This window comes from Amblyomma maculatum, chromosome 11, assembly GCF_055883805.1.
Source record: "Amblyomma maculatum isolate TAMU_Amacu chromosome 11, ASM5588380v1, whole genome shotgun sequence".
NCBI lineage: Eukaryota > Metazoa > Arthropoda > Arachnida > Ixodida > Ixodidae > Amblyomma > Amblyomma maculatum.
In genome coordinates, this window is record NC_139354.1 from 40,165,120 (window position 1) to 40,176,186 (window position 11,067).

General features: G+C 47.1%; 1 protein-coding gene across 1 annotated transcript; it reads right to left on the minus strand.

Annotated features, from left to right (window-relative positions):
• Nucleotides 1-3,402: 3,402 nt before the first annotated feature.
• LOC146173607 (dnaJ homolog subfamily B member 4-like) lies at nucleotides 3,403-4,548 on the minus strand. The gene has a single exon (XM_084585232.1). It carries the CDS (start codon nucleotides 4,546-4,548, stop codon nucleotides 3,403-3,405), a length of 1,146 nt encoding a protein of 381 aa, XP_084441358.1.
• Between the last annotated feature and the right edge of the window lie 6,519 nt (nucleotides 4,549-11,067).

An 11,067-nucleotide genomic window follows, 5' to 3' on the forward strand; every position in this document is an offset into this window, starting at 1 on the left:
AGATGACCAAAGTAGCTGAGCTTTAACTTTAGAATTTGACCCTCCAATGAGCAGTCAGGGTTTATGGTCGACAATATCGACTGATTTGATCTTCTGGCAGTCCAAGGAACTCTTAAGAATGAAGAAGCGTCCGTGTGCTGTGCGATGTCAGCGCACGTTAAAGATCCCCAGGTGGTCGAAATTACTCCGTAGTCCTCCACTATGGCTTCTCTTTCTCTCTTTCCAATTTCACTCCCACCTTCCTCCCTTCCCTTACGGTGCGGTTCGGGTGTCCACAGACACAAGTGTGACAGATACTGCGCCTTTCCCTTCCTCTAAACCAATTATCATATTATTATTAGTTATCTCTCGGATCCCCAGTCGGGCGCCTTGAAGTGACTATGAAAATCCTGAAATGATGCAAAGAAAAGCGGCCTATAGATAGATACTCCCTCACTAGTCACTTCATCACAAGAATGGTTGAGCTAGGTTTATTAACACCGGAAATATTGGCGATTATAAACGACGCTCCTTCTCTCGGCTCAACACTCCGAGGCACCGTAAAAAGACAAGGAGAACAGCTCGGTGGGGTGACGCTGAGTTCCCAGACTTCAGAATGTTGCGCCTGTTTTCCCTAGCGTGGAATTTGTTTCCACACATTCATCGGTCTCTGCCATACCTTTCTCGTCTGCGCTTTCAATGCTTTCAACCTTCTCTCGTGTCTTCCTCGGCCGCCGGCTTCTGCAGTTTGTTCACCTCTAGAAATTGTGTGCGACGGAGCCCGAACGACTCGGTTTGCGAATACAAGCGTGCAGGGGGCCAGGCTGCTGTCGACAGCTGCGGTCGCCGCTGATAAGCACTTCCCTTCATATCCCTACCCCATTGAGCGCATATTAGCGTGCACTCCTGGCGAGCACGGCTTTCTGGCCGTCGTGAAAAAGGTTATTCGCATATAAGAAATTAAGGCAATAATCTTCGTTTGTGACATGGACTATCACGCTTTCATTGCTAGATTTTAATGTTTCTTCCCCATCTCAACCTCCGAAATGATGACGACGGATATTTTGAAATGTGAGTCAAACATCGAACGTGCCTGGTTCACGAGGCGCTTTTTAGGCGGTTTGTTGGGTGTACGCCCCTCCAGGCCTCGAAATCCGGTTGGGAGGGGCTTTTAAATCAGTTGTGTCGACATCGTGACAACGCAGCAGGAGTGGTCGTGTTGTTAATGTGATCGGCGGCACTTTCCTGACGCTCGTCGTCATGGCCGTCTTGCCTAGTCTGCTCAGCAGCGCTCAACCGTGCACCCATGGGCGAAGAAGCTGTGTCCGCTATTTGGCTGCTTCTTGGCCTCTTAAAGCATGGCATGTGTATTCCCCTGATGGGGCTGGGACAGGTAGGTCACCGCCGCTTGCGGCGGGGGCTAGCCTGCCACCAAATGTTTATCTGTTGTATGGCGTCATTGCACCCGCCACTGCTTCGGTGGTGGTGGACGACGGCTGTTGTTGCGGCGCGCGTCTTTCTCTCCCTCTTCTTTTTTTCTTCTCTATTTTCTCGTCTATCCGCACGAGGCAGCGGAGGTGGCTCAGCTACAGAGCCAGTAGCAGGCCCGTGCATTTTCTTTTCCTTCTTCCTACAGCCACAACAACAACAATACCCTAACGAGTGATTCAAGTGGCACACACCAGAAAACTTCCGTAGGCGATTACGACAAAAAACATATGACGCTAAGCATACGTTTCGAAAAAGAAACGTTGCGATGGAAAACGACGCAAGAAAATTTAGAGTCAAATATAAACATAACATGTTGGTGAAAAAAGACGTCGAAGAATTTCTTCATTTCTCGACCATCATCTGTCGGTTTTAGTAAACGTTAAGCCAAGAATGAAACGGAAAGTACACCGCATACAAGTTACCCATTCATTGACGTCAATGCACTGTAACGTTGTCGCGATTAATCTAATTTTATTGCCATTAACGTGCCATTCCAAGCTAGACGTTCAGCTGCGACGTCATAGCCAACGTAGAAACCATTGGTTGATGAGCTTCATATCAGCCGCATTCGTCGCCGCGTTGTTTTTCTTTTTTTTTTTTGGAGTGGCGATTCTAATCATGCATGTTCAGCCTTCAATATCATCTGGCTGGCCGAATTTACCTAAAGCCGGGGACAGCGAACGTCATATTTACGTTACGCGCTACGCTAGTTGCTCGCCTCAACGAGTGCATATGTGCTCTTCGCAAGTGCATTTTGTGCTGCCCTCAACCCTGTGATATGTGACGGCGCACGTGGCCTATATGTTGTACAGCCGACTGTAGTAAATTTGAGGCGTGCACTGCCTAGCTTTTGCAGAAAGCTATGAAGGTGGGTGTCGGGCTGCCTCCGTCGATGGTCCATCAAAGACGCCGGGCTGCTTCAGGCGATATTTAAAATAGAGAGCCACAAGGAGCTGAGCTAGTGAGGAAGAGCCAGACAGCGGGCGCGGGTTGCTGAAATGAGCGCAGAAATAGAATGTTCTTTAGCCGTTGCTGGGATTGCTGGGAAAGCTACGTCTGACTTAGTTGAGCAATCAAGTTTAACAGTAAACCCAAGCGATGTCTGTGCCAACTGCCCTGTCGCTTTGACACGCTAGGTCTACTCAGATTGAACGTCAGCAATTGTTTCGGTCAGCAGCAATTTGTAATATTAGCAGCTGGCTTTCTTAAATGCTGTCGACGTTTCTTTATAACTTGTTTGGATAATTCGTCCTATTTTTATCAGCTTAAAGAAAAGTGTTATTACAGTACACAACAGTTAACCAATTCTAATCACTGGCTGGCAACGAAATACTTAAGAAAACAGCAGTTCTGTAGTAACTATTTTAAGACTGTCAGTAAAGAAATTGTGGGCTATATTTTTATTTTTTTCCGAGGGCAACTCCAAGTCGTTTTTCTTTCAATACTTAAGCCTGTGGGGTGGCAGCTAACTTTGTTTGCCTAACGTGAGTCTATTGACGAATTTCGCTTTCTTTACGCCTACATATAGGAAAACAATACCGACTTGCATATTTGTGCTCTTTCAATTGCTAAGGGCGTGTATATGGGGAGCGAGGGGGGTCGAGCGTAACACAGAATACTCGAATTCATTGGCAAGCAGGTCAAGGCGAGGATGTCAGCTTTATTCAAGAGAGGTAGGAAAGGCACTGGCTACTTTGTTTTGATAAAAAAAGTTCAGATCAGGTGCTTTCGCCGTAAGCCCCCCACCAAAACATACATTTAGACTCCAGTTCTCAAGATTAAAAAAAAAACGTCAAAGCTGGTCATGAAGTCTTGACTTTCCAGAGTCCAGTTGTCGAGATTAAAAAAAAAACGTCAAAGCTGATCTTTAAGTCTTGGCTTTCCATGCGCAAGGCTTGGACAGCTTCTGCAGCATCTGTTGTACGTGTTTCGTTACACTTTACCGCAATACACCTGAAATATGACAACGAGGTCGCCACGCTTCAAACCTCTACGGTAAGGCAAGCCCTGACCCCTAATGCGTTTCATGGTGCCGGACTGCACAGGACCTCTCAAGGGCAGCGAGACGTTTCCTGCAGTCAGTGTAGGTACCTTGATCTGTGTGATGAACTGAGCTTCCAAGGGCGTGAGTTTCACGAAGTAATGAATGTCTGCTCCGTCCCTCTCGAACAGGGGGTGCTCCTTGTCTCGAATCACGAAGACAATGGCTGGAGGCGAGTATGTCGATGTCCGTTCTCCCGGGCATTGGAAGGTCACCCTGGTTCCCAAAGGTATTCTAGGTCTCATAGTGAGCTTGATTATCTTTTCAACGCGCCGAACGCTGTGACCATCTGGTGCTTCGATGTTCCAAGAAATCTTCAGCTTCCTGGAGCAGCCGCGCATAACCTCTTCCAGCGTAATGAAAACCTCCCGCTCCTTGGTAGACACGTGCGGAGAGTCAGTATCCTGTGGTGAGCCGCTAGCTGCATAGTGGAACGAATTTTCCGCTGAACTTGACTGGGAACCGCTGGAAGTCTCGTCAGAAGTTGTGCTGTCGAAGCTAGAGAACGCCTCAAATCCATTTTCAAAAGTGAAGGTCGTCTGAAAAGTACCGCTGTTGATTCGAAAGGTATGCTCAAAGCGTTTGCCAGGCTGGTATGTCTGCTTGAAGGAGCCTCTGGGGCCGGACCTCTGCTCAAAGATGCGTCCTGGGTCGAACGTGCGCTGGTATCTGCTGCCTGGACCGGAAGCCTGTTGGAAGTTGCCGCCAAACCCGAACGGGTGCTCGTACGTACTGCTAGGCTCGGTGTAATAACGGCAGTTGAACTCATCGTACCTTCTCCGATACTCGGCGTGCGGGCATGTCTCTGGTCTGGTGTGTCGGTAAGCCTGGTCGCTTGAACGGAAGTGGAATTCTCGCTTCCTCCTGTCAAGCAGGGCGCTATAGGCCTCGTTGATCTTCTTGAATTTCTCCTCCGCGTCGGGAGCCTTGTTCTTGTCAGGATGGTACCGCAGCGCAAGCTTCCTGTAGGCTCGCTTGATGTCCTCATCGCCGGCGCTCTTGTCTACTCCGAGCACTTGGTAGTAGTCTGTGAACATTTTTAGGTTTCTCTCGCCGTGCTCGAAAGGACAGAGGCAGGGGCGCAGCGGGAAGGAGCGACACTTTTTCTTCTGCTGCTGCTCAGCTCGCGGATTACGTCCACGCGCGGCGTTCTGGCTTCTTCCTTTCCAAAGAATGTCGTTTATTACAACCATATGCGATATATATTTAAAAAATACGCACATCCACTTACATTAAATCTAGTCATTTTTTAGTAAATTATGTTTCATTTCGGAGAAATTTCAATACAGGGAGGTTATAGCAGACAGGACAATGGATCCACGACTTGAACCTCAATTCGTACAGAGAGAGAGAGAGAGAAAACTTTTAATGCGCATATAATCAGTAAAAATTCGCAGGAGCTGGGTGGTCGGTGCCCCTAGTCCAGAGCTCCGCTGGCAGCAGCTGACTTGCGGACTAGCTGGATAATCCAGGCTTGCTGGTCCAGGTTGTCGCTGGTCAGGGCCGCCTCCCACTGCTCGCGTGTCGGGCATGGCACTATTAACGTTGGGTCAGGTTTGTCCTGGCATTCCCAAGAGATGTGATAGAATGTGGGGCTTGCACCGCACCGAGGACAGTAACTCGTGTATTTTGTTGGGCTTATCTTATTTAAAATTTGAAGATTAGGGAATGTGTTTGTTAGTATTTTTCTACAGTCTGTAGCGTCCGAGGAAGGAAGTTGTTTGTGTGGTGGTGAGAAAATTCTTCTTTCTAACCGTAGGTGTTCCAGCCTGTCGCCGTAGGGTCCTAGGAGAGGGGTGAGGTAGGGATGGGGATCCGCCCGGTTTGTGAGAGCTCGGGGCTAGATCATTCGCTACCTCATTTCCTTCTAGGCCTTCGTGTCCAGGTGTCCATGTAATTGTGTGCGTCTGGGAGATGGAATGTAATATTGCACACGCTCTTTTGTGAGGTTTTCCGGCCAGGTAGTCCCTGCAGGCTGGTTGGGAGTCCGTCACTACGTGTGATGACTTCTTTTGGTTGTCTTGTGTTTTTATGGTGATGGCTATTGCCAGTGATTCCGCTTCCGGAGGATCCTTGGCATAGATCGAAGCCTGAATAATTGGCCTCTTCTTGTGGTAAACTGCAGCTATCGTGAACTTGCCAGGTTCGTCGTAAGCCCCTATGTCCACGTAGACAACTTCCGCGTCTTTAGACAATTGTTTTTCCAGTGATTTGACTCTGGCTTTCCTTCGACCCTTTTGTAACTCATGGAGCATGTGCTTGGGTATCGGGTTCACATAGATGTTGTTTCTTGTGGATGTCGGAATTTGTGATTTGATCTCAGAAGTTCTTAGTGCCTGCCATAGCCCTAGTTTTGACAGGATTTCCCTACCCGCCTGCGTTGTTGTTAGGCGTTGTTTCTGACTCTCTAGAACTGCCTCCTTGAGCTCCTCGAAGTTGTTGTGCACTCCGAGTGCCCAAAGACATTCCGTTGATGATGTTGGCGGGAGGTTTAGGGCCGTTTTATAGGCTCCTCTTATGATAGTGTCAATGGCCCTTTTATCAGTGAATCTAATTTCGTGATATGGGAGCCCGTAGGTAATCCTGCTAACGACTAGGGCTTGTACAAGGCAGAGGGTGTCCTCCTCCCTCATCCCTTTCCGGTGCCAGGTCACCTTCTAATCATTCTGGAAATTTGGTTGACTGTGGTTTTGAGTGTTTTGATTGTATAATCCATTCTGATTGCGTTGCAACCACAGCCCCAAAACTCTGATCTTGTCCTTCTCTTGAATTATCTGGTCTCCTAGAGATAGCTGAATTTCTCCTGGGGACTTGTAATTTCTTCTGTGTAGCCTGATAAGTTCGGATTTTTCTGGGGAAGAAAGTCAGCAGGAGCAGTTTGTATAAAATTTACAGTTAGAAACCGCACTTGCACAACCAACAATGCAATATCAAAGCAGCACACACGCAAAAAAAATGATCGAGATTGCTAGAGGAAAAAACATTTCTCTTTGTTGTAAAGATGGTGCGCTATTTAGAATATTGCTCAATATGTTGTGCAATGCTTTATTATTTTTTCTTGTTCTGAGTAGATTTGAATGGTATTTTTATTGCACAGAAGGAGGCCTAAAGTGTAAATTTTCCGTCTCTGCCCACAATTTACTATTTTCGGCGTAGTGTGTGTTATGAGTTTCAGAAGTCCTTTACAATTTACTCGCAGTTGTCATCATGACGAGAAAAAAGAGTAAAGAGGAGGAGAGAGATGATTTATTCCATTGGGGCTTCTTTCCCTGAAGTTGCTATTTTTTTTTTCTGAAGCCACCGACGCTTATCGTTGCTCTCTGGTCGCTAAGAAAGTCCCGCATGTGGTTGTAGGTTCCCTTCATCGGAACCGGCTTCCGTTATGTCATCGAGAATTTCTGTTCGGCTTCACGATAATTACGTTTTTGGCTGTTATTCTGTCCAAAATGTCGTGCTTGATTTGTAATATTACTTCCCGAGTTGATAAATTCCTCCTGAAGACGAGGATCGCGTTAACAAACTTTATTATTATAATTTCCGCGTATTTCCATTATTTTGGCAGCTGTCCGTTATACCAGTTTGAAGAATTTCATTATTTCCTTCATTTTCTGGTCGCTATAGTTTCTAAGGCTGCTCTTCGAACCTGGTCTCTGCCGGATGCCGTGTTTTTGACGAAGAATCTATCCGCGACTTCCGTTGCTGCAATGTCCGCTTCCAGTTTTGGATTGGGGGCTCGTGGATATCTGAGGGACCTCGATCTGGCCACCGATGTGCCTATCCGAGACCTGATCGGCGATTTCTGAGTGCCTTTCCATTTTGCCTTCTCGGTTTACTTGGGTCGATTCGAACTTTCAGCTCTTTGTATTGCCAATATTTTCGTTGATTTTGTTTCATATTTAGTTTCGCTTACTGCTGGACACCATTTGAGCGTAGTGCTGAATTTTGTCGTTGAGTTGGGCGATCCGAATTTCGTGTTTAATGTCATCTTTGTGGTTTTCTTATTGTTTCGTGAGCCCTCTTCTCGCGTCCAATTGGTTGAGTAGATTTAGTACAACTTCCGATACACAGTCTTAGGTTGAGATCACTTTAATGTGTTTTCCATGGTTGACTTGAATCTGACCTGTCCATTGGGGGAGAGGTTTTCAGGACTTTGGTCTTTAGGTTGTTTCTCAATCTGTGGCAGTCCGTTACTTTGCATTTCCTTTGTGCTCTGACGGGAAAAAAATCGGTTTCTCACATTTTCAAGTTTCTTTTTTCGACGCGAATGCAACGCTTGTTTTAGACGTCGTTCCGACCCTTCTTCTCTGCTTAACACCTATTCTAGCACGGCCACTACAACTCCCGACGCCTCAGAAAAAATATGGCAAAATAAAGATATTGAATAGTAAGAAAATGAAATGGACACCACAACTTCCAAGAACGATGACGATACTCCTTAACGTGAAATTCGAACTCAGCTATAAAAATTCGGTGGCTGGCTAGCCCCCGTAGCAAGCGGCGTTGACTTACCGTCCCAGCTAGTGTGCCTCGATGCCAGCGCTTACATCGAGGCACCCTATTTCCAGCCCCGTAGGGCCAGGAACAGCCACTCTTCGCCACCACCTCCCTCCGGGCCCCTACGAGGATTAGAGCCGAGCTTCGCGTATGCCCTGTGCCGCCGGGGTGGCGCAGTGGTAAGACGCCCGACTACTGTGCCGGAGTTCCCGGGTTCGAACCCGACCTCGGCGGCTGCGTTTCGATGGAGGCTAAACGAAGTTGCGTCCGTGTGCTGTGCGATGTCAGCACACGTTAGACTCCCAGGTGGTCGAAATTACTCCGTAGCCCTCCACTACGGCTCCCCTTTCTCTCTTTCCACTTTCACTCCCACCTTCCTCCTTTCCCTTATGGCGCGGTTCAGGTGTCCACAGAGCAAGTGCGACAGATACTGCCCCTTTCCCTTCCTGTGAACCAAACCAACCCTGTGCCGTATGTCGTGACGTCACAGCCAAAACCAAATGCGCAGCCCCCTCACCAAGCTCTGCTGGCGTAACGCTTAACAGGTGTGCGACTCCTCACTAAAAAATTATTAGTATCCATCCAGGAATCTAACCTCCATCCCTTGGATCCCCAGCCGAGCGCTTTAATACTGTGCCACGCCGCGTTTTTTTTCTTTATTGCCTGACTTTTGCAAGACAACACAAACACATACGAGACATTGATATGATAAGCCTGCCAGGGGCTGGCTTCGTCGTTCTAAAATTCCTTTAGATCCATCAAAGGTTCTATCTTTGGCAACCGCTCAGGGTTATCATCGACAAAACTTTACAATCCCGATAAACCAATGGACAGCCTCGCGGAAAACAATTCGTACAGGACGCACATCAGGATCACAGTGATATCCTGCCATGCGTGAACGCCGTATACTGTGGAGGCCCATTAGCATGACTGATACATACGGAACCCCCTGCTCATTTTGCGTAGGTAAGTACCGTATTCCGTAAGGATTAATAGGTAATTCTTTCATTATGGTTGTTTGAAGTACGTCCCAAAAATAGACCTCTTCCCAACAGTGAAGAAATACATGTCGTGAAGCGCTGCTCATAATTAAGCTTGTGTACCGTGAGGATGATAGCGGGATTCCGCGCGTGACGGATACTGCGATTGGCGCGCAATTTGAAAGTACTAAAGACTAAACCTGATCCACTTGATCAAATTACCTGAGAGTCCCACATCCGCAGCCCAAATGCGGATGAACAAAAGATCATCCTACGCCGGGCGGAGGAGGCTTACTCCAAGTCCTTCTCTGCGGCCACGGCGCAGGAGAGCCGGCAAGGAGACCCTCCCCCTGGCTGAGCCCCTGCCCCGAGGCCCATGTCGGTGTAAATAGTCTTCTCCCTCTCTCTCTCTCCCTCTCTCTCTTTCTCTCAAGTTACTCAATTAGGGTGATGTCAAGGATATGACGCCCGACTACTGTGCCGGAGTACCCTGGTTCGAACCCGACATCAGCGGCTGCGTTTCGATGGAGGCGAAACGAAGAGGCGTCGTGTGCTGTGCGATGTCAGCGCACGTTAAAGATCCCCAGGTGGTCGAAATTACTCTGTAGCCCTCCACTACGGCTCCTCTTTCTCTTTTTCCACTTTCACTCCCATCTTCCTCCCTTCCCTTGCGGCGCGGTTGCGGTGTCCACAGAAAAACAAGTGAGACAGTTACCGCACCTTTCTATTCCTATAAATAAATCAAGGATATGACGTCACCCATCTGCCGTCAGCTATGAGGACCAAGCGAGAACGAGTGCGCTTAAATGACACTGGGCGGTACTTCTTGCCTTCCGCCAGTGACAGATGCAGCGCCTTTCCTTTTCTGTAAACGGATTATAGAACGCCGGTAAACTTAGACACAAGGGATTCATTGGCTCCTTATGCGTCATGCCCTAAATGGCAGAGCTAAATTGTCCCCCCCCCAACACACACACACACACAAACACACACACACACACACACACACACACACACACACACACACACACACACACACACACACACACACACACACACACACACACACACACACACACACACATATATATATATATATAATATCCTGTCAAAATAGCGTATAATTTTGGGACCACTTCTGCCATTTCTTGTGCAGGGGTTGTTGCAGAGAAAATGGTTGCTATGAACGGTAGGTTGTTCATACTCAGTAGTTTTACTTAAGCAGTCATGAGGAACAGCTGCGACTGGAGGCTACAGTTGGATAAATCTCTCTTAACAACGCAGTGCTTCTGAATATATTTTTCTGTTTAGTATATATAATTGTAGCCAAAAATTTGTACGTAGGACAGGACATTTACATTACAATCTGGGAGAGCTTTTCAGCTTGGAGGACACGTGATAAGGTTATTAAAACCGCCTTTTATTTTGCACTAATGTTTGGCTCTGAGACTAGCACACAGGATTAAAAAGCGTTAAGAACCTCTAAATGGATTGGTTTACTGGGAAAGGAAGGCACGAAACTTAAATTCATCAGTGTGTTGTACACGAATCTCACAGTGACAAACTTTCTGTCACATATATGCGCTGGCAGTTTTCAGTCATTATCAGAACGTGTTTTGGCACGTGTTGAGCTGTCAGAGAGCAGATTCGTTTTACGGCATTTTATTAAACCGTTTTCAGTGTTCCTTCATATGGCGAAGACAAACGCGTTTCGTACCCTCCATACAGAAAAGGGAAGCTACACAGCTCAGCTTTCACGTTATACAGAATATAGGCCGAATATGTTCGTTAACAAGGTACGCAATCAGCCCTTCGCTTCTTGCTAGCATTTTTCTAAAGTGAACACATACAACGAAATCAGAACAAGTCCGTGAATATACCATTCCAGAGGTTTATAATACTGTCCCGTAATAGCTAACAAAATATGTCTACATCTGTTTCGTGGTACGCTAAACACAAAATAATCGTCGGTTGGGTGATGCGACACGTTGTGGTCATTACATGCATGCCTGAATAAGATACAGATATCACAAACGTATAGAAATAAGAGTAACTTTGAAAATATGGCTTGATTGGCTGCAG